General features: G+C 41.8%; 1 protein-coding gene and 1 long non-coding RNA gene across 3 annotated transcripts in view; one reads left to right on the top strand and one right to left on the bottom strand.

Annotated features, from left to right (window-relative positions):
* LOC144687906 (uncharacterized) overlaps positions 1 to 15966 on the bottom strand; it is a 572568-nt gene that overhangs the window by 221684 nt on the left and 334918 nt on the right. The window lies entirely within an intron of this gene.
* The window catches only part of suclg1 (succinate-CoA ligase GDP/ADP-forming subunit alph), a 61049-nt gene that overhangs the window by 44185 nt on the left and 898 nt on the right, over positions 1 to 15966 (top strand). For both annotated transcript variants that reach the window (XM_078554461.1, XM_078554452.1), the window contains one exon: positions 6012 to 6200. In XM_078554461.1, coding sequence (XP_078410587.1) covers positions 6012 to 6200 — 189 coding nt within the window. The remainder of the gene's footprint in view (positions 1 to 6011; positions 6201 to 15966) is intronic.

The raw sequence follows: 15966 nt of genomic DNA, 5'->3' as shown, positions 1-15966 counted from the left end.
GTAATGAAAGGCACAGAGTTAAAAATGTGGCATTTATTTCAAGGATGTAAATGTTTTTTTTTTGAAAAATGAATTTTAGAGTCAATACTTACTTAGATTGTAAAGATCTGATGTTGCTCTGTGAACTAAATACTAATTTTAGATGGATCAAATCTACGTGTGTTTCACACGTACTGTGCTAACCGAACCCTATCTGACTATAGAAATCCTTCTGTGTACCGGAGACACCCAATCAGTAACATTGTATTTTAAGTCACGTGAGTGGGATTGTGAAGTGATTACTAATCTAATAATCCAGACTTCAAATCCTGTCACGGCAGTTTCTGAATTTCAATTCTGGAAATAAAAAGCTGGCATCACCAGAAGCTACCACAATGCTATCAGATTGATTTAAAGCTCAGCTAGTTCATTAATGTCCTGTGGCTGTGCATATCTGGCCTGGGCCTATATATGCCCTGTCCCACACCACTGTGATTGACTCTTTAACTGCCCTCTGAAGTGATCCAACATGCCACGCAATTGTATCAAGGCTCACTATAGTGGCAACTAGGGATGGGCAATAAATGCCAATAATGCCCACATTCCAGAATGAATTTGGGAAAAGAAAACCCCCAAGCTGACTTTGTCCATACCACTCTTGCATTTCTAACTTCATTACAGCCTTGGACTTTGGAGTCCACATTGGCTGAACCTGAGGTATCCTCATTCTTAAAAAGACTGAATTATTGATAAAACTTAATCATTTTTTGTGGGTCAGATCAACCCATAACTGTAAACCCCTGTGAACTGTTGACTTGATCTTTATCTTGATCAAACTACAAGTTCAGAGGACTTTTAAATTGCAGATTTCTTTTTGAAATATTTATCCATTTCCCTTTTAAAAGCTATGGATTCTGTTTCCACCACTGTTTTGAGTAGGATCTTCCTATTTTTGCTGACCACCTGCTGCAGAACAAAATTTCTTCCATTTCCTTCTTTGTTTTTATGGTCACGATCTTAAATTGATGCTCTCGGTTATTAACTCACTCACTGTAAGATTTATTCTGTGAAATGTTACTGCACCTGTACAGGGCCTTGGTGAGGCCACATCTGGAGTACTGTATAAAGTTTTTGTCCCCTGATTTGAAAAAGGTTATAATTGCGTTAAAAGCAGTACAGAGAAGGTTCATGACTCATTCCTGGGTTGAAGGGCTTATTTTCTTTATTTATTTATTCATTCACAGGATGCTGGCTGGGCCAGCATTTATTGCCCATCCGTAATTGCCCTTGAGAAGGTGGTGGTGAGCTGCCTTCTTGAGCCGCTGCAGACCATGTGGTGTAGGTACTCCCACAGTGCTGTTAGGGAGGGAGTTTCAGGATTTTGACCCAGCGACAGTGAAGGAAGAGCAATATATTTCCAAGTCAGGATGGTGAGTGGCTTGGAGGGGAACCTCCAGGTGCTGGTGTTCCCATCTGTCTGCTGCCCTTGCCCTTCTAGGTGGTAGTGGCCGTGTGTTTGGAAGGTGCTGTCTAAGGAGCCTTGGTGAATTCCTGCAGTGCATCTTGTAGATGGTACACGCTGTTCTACTGTGCGTCGGTGGTGGAGGGAGTGAATGTTTGTGGGTGTAGTGCCAATTGTTGCCTGACACTTGTGTGGCGCGAATGTTACTTGCCACTTGTCAGCCCAAGCCTGGATATTGTCCAGGTCTTGCTGCATTTGGACATGGACTGCCTTCGTATCTGAGGAGTCGCGAATGGTGCTGAACATAGTGCAATCATCAGCGAACATCCCCACTTCTGACCTTATGGTGGAAGGGAGGTCACTGATGAAGCAGCTGAAGATAGTTGGGCCTAGGACATTACCCTGAGGAACTCCTGAAGTGATGTCCTGGAGCTGAGATGACTGACCTCCAACAACCACAACCATCTTCCTTTGTGTTATGCATGACTCCAACCAGCAGAGAGTTTCCCCCCTGGTTCTCAAGTTTTTCTAGGGCTCCTTGATGCCACAATCGGTCAAATGCTGCTTTGATGTCAAGGGCAGTCACCCTCACCTCACCTCGGGAGTTCAGCTCTTTTGTCCATGTTTGAACCAAAGCTGCAATGAAACATAGAAGATCCTGAAGGGACTTGATAGGGTGGATACTGGGAGAATGTTTTCACTTGTTGGGGAGGCTAGAAGTAGGGGACACAATTTAAGAATAAGAGATGTCTATTTTAGTACAGAGATGAGGAGGTTTTTTCTTGCAGAGGGTCATTAGTCTGTGGAATTCTCTTCCCCAGAGAGAGGTGGAGGCTGGGTCATTGAATTTATTCAAGGTTAAGTTAGATAGATAGATTTTTAATAGATATAGGAGTTGACAGTTTTGGGGGGCAGGCAGGAAAGTAGAGTTGGGACCACAATCATATCAGCCATGATCTTATCGAACAGCGGAGCAGGCTGAAGGGTTGAATGGACTACACCTGCTCCTAAGTCCTGTGTTCCTATATTCCCTCATCCCTACGCTCCCATTTATCTTATCAAACCTCTTCATCAAATCTCCTTTAATTTTCTCTGTTTAACTGAGGAGGCCTAATTTCACCGGTGTCTCTTCATAACCAAAGCCAAAATAGAGTTTTAGTGTGAAACAAAAACAGAAAATGCTGGAAAAACTCAGCAGCCTAACAGCATCTGTGGAGAGAGAAAGACAAAGTTACCCTTTCGAGTCCGTATGACCCTTCTTCAGAGCCTCGTATGGACTTGAAACGTTAACTTTGTTTTTCTCTCTCCACCGATGCTGTCAGACCTGCTGAGTTTTTCTAGCATTTTCTGTTTTTGTTTCAGATTTCCAGCATCCGCAGTATTTTGCTTTTATCTTAGAGTTTTAGTGTATTGGATGACTTGGATACCCTTTCAAAAATAGAACATCAAAAACTGTACATGTGTTCTAACTATAGCCACACCAATGATTTATATAGATCTAATATTACCTCCTTGTTTTTGTATTCTGTACCCCTTTTATCAAACTAGACTCCCATGTAAACAGTTTTATCAACTTGCCCCCTCATTTTTGAGATTTAAGGGTGCATTCCCTTCATTGCTGATGGTATTTCCTCTAGTACCTTGCAGTGTTTTACTACACTAAAGGCGCTATATAAATGCAAGCTGTTGCTACTAAGATACAGCTTCCCAGGTAGTGGTTTCCCTTCAGTACCTTGCTCACGTACCCATTATTCATGCATGAACATCAACAGTGAATGTTGAGAGGGAATTTGACAATGGAGAGAGAAAGAGGAAGAGAATCACAGCACTGGATAACCGTCAAAGAGGGAAACATGGGCTCACTTTATTTCTAACCCAGAGTTAAACCTGTACAACACCCAACTGAAATTAGAAAAGCCATGGGTAGCCTGGAACCTTCATGGTTTGTGTAGCTCAGTCCTCACCAGCTTAACCTAACTAAGCCATTGGGGAAGTTCAATTCAATGACCAGATTTGATATTTCAAGCCATGGAGTCACTTATGGCACAGAAGGTGGCCATCAAGCTCTTGCTGCCTCTTTATAGAGCAAACCAGTCAGTCCAATTCCCTTGCTCTTTCCCTGTAGCGCTGCAAGCTTATCTCTTTCAAGTTCCCAACCAATTTCCTTTTGAAACCATTGATCGTCTTTGCTTCCACCACCCTCATGGGCAGCAAGTTCCAGGTCATTACTACTCACTACCTTAAAAAGTTCTTCCTCTCATTCTCCTGCATGTCTTGCTCCAAAATTTACATCCGTGACCCTTGGTCCTTGTACCATCAGCTGATGGGAGCAGTATTTCCTTGTCTACCTTACCTAAACCTGGCAAATTTTGGGTGTGATTTTGGAAAAATCTTATTTCATGCAAATTTTCTTAAGGTATTTCCTATTCTGGGTACGGACAGAAGGACTGCTGTTTCAAATTGAATTTTAGTTGGCTTCTATTCATTTTCAAATTCAAACTGAGGTCTGACAGGGACATGACTGGTAGTTGTGTCTCTATTTTTCTTCTTGAGAAATTCTCTGCACAGAAGTGGTGCGCAGTGGATGGCGAGCGTTTGATGCTGATTACACAAAAAATCGGTGTTGGCGCAAGGGCCAGATGGTAGCTCTGACTGTAACATTAATCTCGGTTACCAATGTTTCTCCCTGTAGACTTAGGTTTGAACCTAATCCAAAGGAAGAAGATGTTGATTTCCTTTGCTGTCAGACAGCTGCTGACTGGCACCAAAAGATCAGTTTAAGGCATTGTCAAAGCAGCATGTTTGTAATGTTCAAAAGGAGGTTCAGGTTTGATAGATAATTATTGGAGAACTTGATTCTTGATAGTTTTGTTGCAATTTCCTCATGATTTCTATGTACATGGAATTACTGAGTTTTCTAATGCTAAGCGTAGATTGTTTTTCTTGGAGTTGAAAGTCTTTAAGAAGCTAGCAACAACAGTCTGACAGCTCCATAACCTGTACTTAACTGTCAGAGGACATTGAAATACAGCTAAGGTGCATCCAGGACTCTTGTGACTGAGATCTCATTTTCCTCTAGACTGTGTGCATCTATGTGGAGTTTACTTCACCGAATCAACCAAGACCTGTATCTTGTGGTCTGGTGGGAGATCTAAAAAGTGAATACCAGTATATGTTAGTAAAGACTGGAAATGGATGCATAATAATGAGTGGAAGTAAGCAATCTTCTAATTGTACATTAATGGGCAACATGTCAACAATGTACTGTGTGCTTTTCCTTTACATCTATCCTACTTTTTTGGAGCACTTGATAACCACTCTGGCACTGTGGTCCTAGGGGAAGGGGCTAATCTGTGAGAGTCTGTTTTGTTATACTAAAATTGGCTATATTTCATAATAGAGCTTTACCATTTCAATTGGGAGTCCGTCACCCTCTTATGAAAAGGGGAAAAAATACAAATGTGTATTTTAACAGTTTTAATTTTAACAGTTAAAGGAACAACAGTTTCTTCTTGGAGCATAGGGTATATATGATAATTTGTAACCTTGCTTTCCTTTTTCCTTCTGAGAAGGGGATATTAAATTATAGACAACAAGTATGCCCTTGCTCACTGTCATTGGTCATTACTTGTGAAACTTGTAGTATTGGGCAGATTGGGAACTCTCACACCAGGACCTGTATTTATCTGGCTTTCATGCTATCAATCTTCCTTGTGCTCTTGCTGCATTGCACTATGGCCGCTCTCTCCACTGGAAACTGAATTTATCCTGCTCTACATCTGCTCCACTGTCAAGATTGCTTGCTTCCACCTCTGCCTTTGCTTCCTCCTCCTTTGGCTGCCAAAATTCTAGTCCATGCCATCATACCCAGAAGCTCAACTTCTCAAAAAAGACTCAACTGCCTCCCTGTGGCAAAACCTGCTCCAGCTGCAAAGCGTTCAAAAGACTACGGCCAACGTTCACGCCTTGGCACAGTCTCATATTCCCACTGCTCCCCTTTCTCAAAGCTCCTGATGGCCATCACAAAATTCTCATGCATCCTGTCGCATTCTGCCTTGGCTCACCCTACCTTAATGGTTATCTCACATCTTATATTCTGAAAGCATTGACTGCTCTCCCAACACTGGGTTACTTCTATTGGTAGTGAAGTGTAGGGAACGAGAAGTGTTAACGTTTCAGGTCGATAACCTTTCATCCAACCTGAATCATTAACTCTGTATCTCTCTCGACACGTGCTGTCAGGCCTGCTGCAAATTTCATAACCTAAGTGCTTTGTTAGATCAGTTTAGAGCGCAGCTAAGAGTCAGCCACATTGATGTGAGACTTGAGTCGCAAATAAGCCACACCAGGTAAGGATAGCAAGTCTCTTTCCCTGAAGGACATTAACGAACCAGCTAGATTTTTAATGACATACCTACAGCTTCACAGTCACTTTTTCTTTTACGTTTTATTTCCAGCTTTTCTTTAAAAAAAAAACTGAATTGAAAATCTCAATGAACTCATTCACTGGGCTACTAAAAACTCATCTACTTGTTGGTGCTTAATGATAGATATGTTACTGTTTTTACAGGGGCCCAATGCTAAGCCAGTGGTCTCGTTCATTGCTGGTCTTACCGCACCGCCAGGCCGGAGAATGGGGCATGCTGGTGCCATCATTGCTGGAGGTAAAGGTGGAGCCAAGGAAAAGATTGCTGCCCTTCAGCACGCTGGTGTGATTATCAGCATGTCCCCTGCCAAGCTGGGTAGCACCATACAGAAGGTAAATATTAGTTTCAATTCTAGAATTTATAGAGAATGTAAAACTAGAACACTGGGTGTGTTTTTATCATCTGTAAGATTCTCCACATGAATTCTGATCACATTGTAGACACCTCCCTCCTCTTCACACAATCAAAGTACTTCCATCTTTGTCTTGTCTATCTATCATTGACTCTCACACTGTCCTAAATGGTCTTCATCTAGTCCTCAGCGCTTTTTTTTCTTTATAATGGTAATGTTCTGCCTTATTCACTTCAATGTCATTGAATCTAGCAGCACAGTAGGGGAGGTGCCGTTTGGCCCATCGCACCAGTCCAGTTTCATGAGTTAAAGAAAAGCGTTACCCGAAGGCAAATTAAAACTTTATCCGGCTTATTCAAATTCACAAGGAGCCTGATGGATGCCTGCTGAGTTAAACCGTTTTGTTGGAAAACACCCGTTCAATCAATATCTTTACACAATTCAGTTTCTGCTCCATAACCGTTGAGCTGACTGGGCCTCTATGTGTTTCCTGCCACATTGAATGCAGATTTTAGTGCCTAAATGTCAGCTCAGGCTCTTCATACCTGGTGCTTGCTTTACAGCAAATACTTTCTGTCCGACCCTGCCTCTTCACTGTACAATGGGAGAGATGCAGAATTCTCATTCTTCCTTTCACCACTTTCTTTTTCTTAAAAAATGGACAGTGGAAGCCATAAAGAAGTGTTGAAAATAGCCCAGCTTCTGGTACCATCTGTATTCTAGTTTTAATTTGTCTCCTGAAAACGCTAAAACTTATTTTTAAAAAGAGATCAATCTTTTAACGATCCCAGGAATGAAAGGCTTAACATATGAGGAACGTTTGAGGACCCTGGGTATATACTCGATGGAGTTTAGAAGGATATGGGGTGGGGGGGGATCTGATTGAAACCTACAGAATACTGAAAGGAAAGAGTGGACGTGGGGAAGATGTTTCCATTAGTAGGAGAGACTACGACCCGAGGGCACAGACTCAGAGTAAAGGGAAGACCTTTTAGAACAGAGATGAGGAGAAACTTCTTTAGCCAGAGAGTGGTGAATCTATGGAATTCATTGCCACAGAAGGCTGTGGAGGCCAGGTCATTGAGTGTACTTAAGACCAAGATAGATAGGTTCTTGATTGGTAAGGGGATCAAAGGTTACGGGAAGAAGGCGGGAAAATGGGGTTGAGAAACTTATCAGCCATGATTGAATGGCAGAGCAGACTCGATGGGCCGAATGGCCTAATTTCTGCTCCTATGTCTTATGGTCTTTAAAGAAAAAGCAATTCCCGGACACATTCTGCGCTCTGACTGACTGACCTAAGCTTGGCTCCTGCCTATTGTGCTTGACTCACTGCTTTGCTTTCCTCATCCAGCTATTGCCCATCTTACATGCCTTTCTACACAGTGTGGCCAGCCTCTCTCTTGTCGGCATGTTCCTTGTCCTCTCAGATAGCTCTGCACATGACTATGCTCCGTGTGTCGCTTTGCTCCACAGGGCTGCTGTTTTTCTCTCTCGGTGGCGGCACTCTACAAAACAGTCTGGCACACCGTGCTCTGTGATCCTTGCTGTTGGGCAGCTTGACACACTACCCCTGCTGACTTGCCACTTTCCCTCCTGCACTGATCCAAGACGCGCACATTGATAAATTCCTTCGGTTATTCAAACGAAGACGGATGCTGCTTTAACACCGAATGTTACAGCTGCTTTTAAAAAAAAACTTGGGATGCCGATGTTGCGTCTTTGCTGCTACATTAATTCTATCTTGATCATTTCAAGGCATGTCATTTCAGGGAAACAAAATGATTTTCCTGAGACTCTACCACCTTTTCAATTTGTAAAGCTGCTTTTTTTAAACTGAGGTTTAATACTCTGTACTACATACTGGAATTCAAGAAATGCATGGAACCTTTGAGCATTTCTGATCTTTCCGTATTCTTGGAATAAAACAATTTGGCTGGAAAGGTGGAAGCTTTTTTAAAAAAAAGAAATATTGTTATTTGTTCCCGAAGTGTTGCCGTTGCTGTACTTTTCGGGCCTTGGGTCACAAGCCTGGCAGGTTTGGGAAATACAAATGTCGTACTGGCTTAGTGGATAAGTGCGCTGCTCGTAGTCGCACTGTGTCACAAAGCCCCGGGTTCAGTTTCCAGTCTGTACTGATTATAGCTGAAGTACTGGCAGTACAACTGGTCACGGACTGAAATAACCCAGAGCCTAATCATGCAGCCCCTATTTAAATTATTTCCGTCTCATTTTTTACCTTGGCCCGCAGTTCCAAGACCATCCTGGTTAAAGGTAACAATTGACATTTTGTGACTGTAACTGTGGTACACTTTCCCTCATGTTCCGTCTCGAGTTTCACACTGCCAACTGCCTCCGTTTTAAGTGTCAGCTTAGCTCAGTGGCGGTACTCTGAATCGAAGGGTGATAGATTCAAGCCCCATTCTTGCCCTTGAGCGTATAATCTAGGCTGCCAGGGAAAGTGGTACTGAGAGAAGTGAAGAAGAGCAGGGTCTCTCTCAATGTTCTGGCCCATATTCATCTTGAAACCAACACTACAAGATGAAAATAACTGGTCATCTGTCTTGTTTATGAAACCTGCAGGAGATACATTGTAACATAGAACCATAGGATTGTCAGATTTTCCTACAAAACAGTAGGGGCTACATTTTAAAAGTTATTCATTGGCTGTGAAGCACTTGGGATTATCCCGAGGGCCTAAAAGGTGCTTTATAAGAATGCAAGTCTTTTTTTTCCCTTGACACCACTGTCAAAAAGTTTGTTTTTGTTATGATTTGCCATGACATCCATCTTACCATCTTAGCATAGTGTACAAAATGGCAGTCAAGATTGGCAGTATTTCATTTGTTTCATGAAGTCCCACTACAGCTTGTGGTTGGCTGCATACAAACCTAGTCTACTCATTGGAGTGAATCAGTAGCTTATGTTGTTTCCTTTTAACAAATCAGCTCAAATAATTATTTTTAGTATTGGCATAATATGTTGGATTTATTGATGGAATGGTGCTTTGGGACATGGAGACTCTGCTCGTTAGATTTTCTTAAAAATATATTTTCACAAGGGATTACTAGACATTCGCATGATGAAGTCACAGGTAGAATAACAGGCACAGTGGGACTCACTAACCTATCCTGACTGTACCTTCAATGCTGTGCAGAATTTCTTCCAAAAATTTTGACTTGCCTTGTTGCTTTTATGCTTTCCTCAGTAGATGGAGTCTGTAGTTCAGTAATACAGAAAATGTGAATTCAAGTCCCACCAAGACAGGTTGAGAATTTGCTTTCTGCGTTTATAAAATAAATTTTAAAAAAGCTGGTATCAATGCTAGCGACTATGAAACTGTCAGATTGTCATTTTAAACAACTGTTTCGCGTCTGTCCTCATAGGTCTGGAAACTTGCCATCCACTAGTCTTTCCTCGGGTCTGCATGGTTGGCTGTCAATTTCCCTCTGAAGTGGCCTAGCAATCAACTGAGCTGTTTGAATGCAGTTAGGGATAAACAATAAATACTGTCCTTGTTATGCCGCTCAAAGCCTGAGATGAATCTTGAAAAAAATCAAAGCCTTCAATGAGTTGGAATATTCTGGAAGAATTTCCCCACAGCTAGCCTTAGCCAGTGTCAGCTACGGCCCAGTTGGTAATCCTCTCGCCTCAGGCAGCAGGTTGTGAGTTTAAGTCCTGCTGTAGGACATGAGCACAAAAATCAAGGCAGACACTCCAGTGTAGTACAGAGGGAGCGTTGCATTGTTGGAGGCGCTGTCTGTCAGATGTGATGTCCCTTTCGGTATAGAATTAAAATCACATGGAAAAATATGGATTAGGAAGAGCCAGCATGGATTTCTTAAGGAAATATCATGTTTAACTAGCTTGCTGGTGTTTTTTGAAGAGGTAACCGTTAGGATTGATGAGGGTGATGCTGTTGATGTGGTTGTACATGGACTTCCAGAAGGCATTTGATACAGTGCTGCACAGCAGACTTGTGAGAAAAGTTATAGCTCATGGATTAAAAGGGATAGTAGTAACGTGGATGCAAAATTGGCTGAGTAATAGGAAACAGTGAGTAGTGGCTAATAGATTTTTTTCAGGCTGGAGGAAGGTTTGTAATGGAGTTGCCCAGGTATTGGTATTGGGACGCTTGATTTTCCTGATATATATTAATGATCTTGGTGTGCAGGAGACAGTTTCAGAGCTTGCGGATGATACAAAGCTCGAAGCATTGTAAACTGTGAGGACGGTGTAGAACTTCAAAATAATGTAGACAAGTTGGTGGAGTGGGAAGATAAGTGGCAGATGAAGTTCAATGCAGAGAAGTGTGAGGTGATTCATTTTGGTAGGAAGAATATGGAGAAACAATATAAAATAAGGGGTGCAATTACTAAGGGTGTGCAGGAGCAGAGGGACCTGGGTGTATATGTGCATAAATCATTTAAAGGTGGCAGGACAAGTGGAGGGAGCAGTTAATAAAACATACAGTATTCTGGGCTTTATTAGTAAAGTACAAGAGCAAAGAGGTTATGCTGAACTTGTGTAGGACACTCGTTAGACCTCAGCTGGAGTATTGTGTACAGTTCTGAACGCCATACTTTAGGAAGGATGTGAACGCATTGGAGAGAGTGCAGAAGAGGTTTTCAAGAATGTTCCAGGGATGAGAAACTTCAGTTATGAAGATAGATTGGAGAAGCTGGATAGTTCTCCTTGGAGAGGAGAAGACTAAGAGAAGATTTGATAGAGGTGTTCAAAATTATGCCGAAGCTGGACAGAGTAGATAGGGAGAAACTGTTTCTGCTCGTAAAAGGATCGAGAATGAGAAGGCACAGATTTAAAGTGATTTGCAAAAGAAGCAGATGTGATGTGAGAAAAAACTTCTTCACATAGCGAGTGGTTCAAGTTTGGAATGCACTGCCTGGAGTGTGGTGGAGGCAGATTCAATCAAGGCACTCGAGGGCATTATATGGTTGTTTCTCTTTAAATAATGTGCAGGGTTATGGGAAAAATGCAGGAGAATGGCACCGAGTCATAATGCTTATTTGGAGAGACGGTGCAGAGACGATGGGCTGCATGGCCTCCTTCTGCACCATAACAGTCCTGCCATTTGCTCTCTCGGGTGGATGTAAAAGATCCCATGGCATCATTTCGAAGAAGAGCAGGGGAGCTGTCCCTGGTCAATATTTATCCCTCAATCAACATCACAACTCTTGGGCGCACTGCAACAGTTCAAGGCGGTGGCTCAACACCATCTTCTCAAGTGCAGTTAGGCATGGTCAATAAATGGTGGCCTAGCCAGCGATGCCCACAGCCTGGAAATAAATGAATAAAAAAGCATAAACACAGCCCCAAAATATTGGTCAAAATCGCATAACCAAAAAGACACTTGATTTGCTGTAGCTGTAAAGAATTGGCTATGATGACAATGGTACTAAGTGTGAATGCTTGTAAATGCCACCAAGTGGCAGCAAAACACAGTTTATCTGAGTTTCCTTGTCTTCTATGGTTATGATAAGGCCAACTCTGAAGACACAAGGTTAAGATAAGCATGAAACTTGATGATAGAACCCCTTGTCCTCACTTTTCACCCTACCAACCTCCACATTCAAAGGATCATCCTCTGCCAACTCCAACATGATGCCACCACCGACCACATCTCCCCCCCCCCGGCCCCGCCTGCGCAGCATTCCATACGGACTGATACCTCCGTGACACCCTGGTCCACTCCTACATCACCCCCAACTCTTCATCCCCTTCCTAAGGCACCTTCCCATGCAATCACAGAAGATGCAACACCTGCCCCTTTACCTCCTCCCCCTTACTGTCCAAGGCCCCAAACAGTCCTTTCAAGTGAAGCAGCACTTCACCTCCTTCAATTTGACCTACTGTATTCGCTGCTCCCAATCTGGTCTTCTCTAAATTGGGGAGACTCAATGCAGACTGGGTGACCGCTTTGTGGAACACCTGTCTGTCTGTCTGTAAGCATGACCCAGACCTTCCTGTCGCTTGCCATTTCAACACACGACCCTGCTCTCATGCCCACATGTCCGTCCTTGGCCTGCTGCAATGTTCCAGTGAAGCTCAACGCAAACTGGAGGAACATCACCTCATCTTCCGATTAGGCACTTTACAGCCTTCCGGACTTAACATTGAGTTCAACAACTTCAGACCATGAACTCTCTCATCCATCTTTACCCCTTTTTAATCCAAATTTTTAATTTTAATTTTTATTTGTTTATTCATTTTATAAAAATATTTTTTATTTTTAGTTTTTTTAATTATTTATATAGTTAATCCTTTTTAAAAATCCTTTTATCCCCAGCCCCCACCCCCCACCCACAGGACCATCTCTCACTTGTTTTTATGTTGTGCTTTCACAGAGCGCTGACCCTTGTTCTGCTACGAACACATTCCACTATCTTACCTTTTATGCCACTATTAGCACCTTCTTTAGTCTTTAATGCTACCATAAGCTTTGTCTTTTGTCCATGACCTCTTTGTCAATCTCTCCTGAACTCCCACCTATCCCTGACCTTCTATTTTGCTCCACTAGCTCCATCCCCTCTTAATCAGTATGATATCCAACACATTTCTACTTCTTTTTAGCTCTGAAGAAGTCATATGGACTTAAAACATTAACCCTGTTTCTGTCTCCACACATGCTGCCAGACCTGCTGAGTTTTTCGAGCATTTTCTGTTTTTATATTATATATGAAACTTGCTGAATTGACTATGTGATTACGATTTATGTGCCTATAAAAGACCAAGAAATAGTGATTATTAGCTACAAGTTTTTAGCCTTTGTCCTGCACAGTTGTCTTGTCCAACAGAGCCTTCTATTTCTTTGACTTCTTGTTATCAACTGAATTGCATAGAGTTAGATATATGTGAGTGTGTGTCACCATTTGGTAATATACTGATGTTTTTAATTCTGCACTGCACTGTTCCATATTTCTGAAAGGAAAGTACTTGTATTTCTATAGTGCCTTTTTTGACCTCTGGAAGTCCCAAAATACATTGCAGCCAATGAAGTACTTTTGAAGTGTAGTCATTGTTGTACATGAGGGAAATGCAGCAGTCAATTTGTATAGCAAGATCCCATGAACAGTTAGAGTTACGTGACCAGATAATTTGTTTTAATGGTGTTGGTTTAAGGATGAATGTTGGCCAGGGCATGAGAGAACTCCGCTCTTCTTCTGAATAGTGCCTTTGGACCTTTTAATTCCCCCTGGCAGGACAGAAGGCTTCAGTTTAACATCTAAATCTGAATTCTGAATCTCTTTCTCATTGGAAAGAGATCACCTCTTAAGTCTGAACTAAGTTCCTCTTTTTCTACGATCTTCTCAGAGGCTACTACCACTAGCTAAGGCTGACACCTACTTTTTAAGAATGCCACCTTGTATCTGTCAGCCAAGGTGGGCTGATACTGAGTTCTATTCTCACCGTTAGTTCAGTGAGCATATCTCCCAACTCTCAGGGTATTGCTTATAACAATGGTGTTTCTGGACAGTGTATGGTGGTGTTTTCAATGCTAGATTTCTGTTCAGGAGAGAGGCTGCAATAATGTGCTTTTTTAAATATATATTGTGGCGGAATGTTCCAATTAATGCTAGCACGGACTGAATAGTTGGGCTGAATGGCCACTTTTCTCTGCTACATATTCTTTATTTAAAAAGCATGGAAGAAAAAAAAACTAGCTGAGAAGGAAGAAAAAATTCAGAATGGGACAAGGGCAGTGAATTTTGCATTTTTCTATATATGTTATATATATGTTGAGAAATCCAGGCCACAGTACTGAGCACCACTAAGGTTGGAAGGGGTAAGGAAGAAGGCAGGATAAATGAATCTTAGTTTGCTCCTTTTTGCAAATAATGCGCATAACTTGCAATAAAGTTTTTTTTTTAGCATTCAGCAAAGTACTTTAAATAAAAGATATCTGTACTGACTGTTGCTCTCCTACAGTTCCTTTTACTACCTTGCCTGGGGGAATAACAGCCAAAAAAGAATATGCCACTGCATCAGGATGAAGGACAGAAAAATATTTGTGAATGGACTAGAATTTATTAATTACTATAGGTAGGCAGCAATAATTGTTTTGTATATGTATTGATATACATTTTAAATTCTACAGTTAAACTGATTGTGGGGAGACCAGGGTAAAGGTGGAAGAATAACTTTGTTGAAAGAGGAATTTAATTATTTTGATAAAAGTCTTCCAGATTATTTTTTTGCAGTAGTACTGTTCAGTTCTCAGAAGCTAGTTGCATTATGTGGGAGAGTTATTTATGAATAATGTTTTGGCAACACCTTTAAGTGAAGTGCTTAAGAGCTTAGGATCCCTGTTCCACAGTTGTTCTCAGAGCCTTTCACTGCCTCACTCTAGTTGCTCGTTTTCATTCATGAACCCTGACGTGGAGTTGTCAGCAAGCTATTCAACTGTGGAAAGTCACAACTAAGTCCAGTCTAATCCCCACTCAACATGCACACTCACCTCAGGAAAGATTGGCAGTTAGCGATCAGGAGCAGGGACGCTGGCTAACTTCTCTTTCCGTAAGCTCCCCCTCTTCTTTTACTCTGCAACCCCTCCCCCTAATCCAAGAACACGTGACAGGTTAGCATGTAGATTAAAAAGGAAAAAATGCAAGTTGCTGGAAATCTGTAATGTAAACCGACACTGCTGGAAACACATAGGTCAGTAAGCAGCTATAAGAAAGTCGGGTTATGGTATTTCGGTGATTTAAAGCATATTCTTTTTGTTTCTTGCCAATTGCCTTGACTAAAATTTGAAAGTTTACAATAGGCAATAAATTTTCTGATCTCTTCGGTAAATTGGTTAAAGTTACTAACTAGCTTTAAGAATTGAGCAGTTAGTAACATATTTCACTATTTAATTTCCAATAGTCTGTTTAAGTAAAAAAAAACCTGTTTCCCATAAAATTAGTAATATTTTCAACCAATATTTTCCAAAGGACGGAATAAGTTTTGTGCCTCAAGATGCATGGAATCTTTTATTTATACTGCTGCTTCTAGCCTTATAATTCCATCTGCCTTCGGTTTCTCCTCTCCACACCCCCTTGGCTAAAATGTTGAGCTAGCAGGCATTCTGCTGAAAACCCTGCTGATGTGATAAATCCAACGGTTCAGGTGCATTGCCTGGTCTTCACCCATCCCATGGAGAAATGCCAAGCCTTCTCAGCACCTTCCTGAAGCAGGTCAACCAATGCTGAACAAGCATCATGCCGACTTATGTTCTGTCATTACCAGCCTGCTGAGCAGCATATATTCCTGTGATGCTCAATGTATTTCTTGGCATTCTGTCTCATTACTTTGATGAATGTCTTTTATTAGAGGTGTGCATGCGTGTTTTTTTTTTTAATGATGATCTATATATCATACCCTCACTGCTCCCCTACCCTGATACTAATTTTCTGTTGCAGTTGCTGTGATGCACTTATGACCAAGCTGGGTCTGCCTTCCTTAAAACAGCAGGAACAGCCCCCATTTCAGCTGTCAGCCAAACTTGGCCAACAACAGCAGCTTGCATTTAGGTAGCATCTTTAACACAGTAAAATGTCCTAAGGTGCTTCACGGGAGTGGCATTGGACAAAATGTGACACTGAGCCACTCGATAAGACATGAAGACAGGATGGGTAGATTTTGAGGAGTGTCTTGAAGGGAGAGAGGTGGAGAGGTTTAGGGAGTGAATTCCTGAGCTTAAGGGCAGCTGAAGACACAGAGGTCAGTTGCGGAGTAAAGATAAG

Source organism: Cetorhinus maximus, chromosome 1 (genome assembly GCF_964194155.1).
Source record: "Cetorhinus maximus chromosome 1, sCetMax3.hap1.1, whole genome shotgun sequence".
Lineage (NCBI taxonomy): Eukaryota > Metazoa > Chordata > Chondrichthyes > Lamniformes > Cetorhinidae > Cetorhinus > Cetorhinus maximus.
The sequence above is the reverse complement of the archived record's forward strand: the minus strand, read 5'-3'. Positions and strand labels throughout refer to the sequence as shown.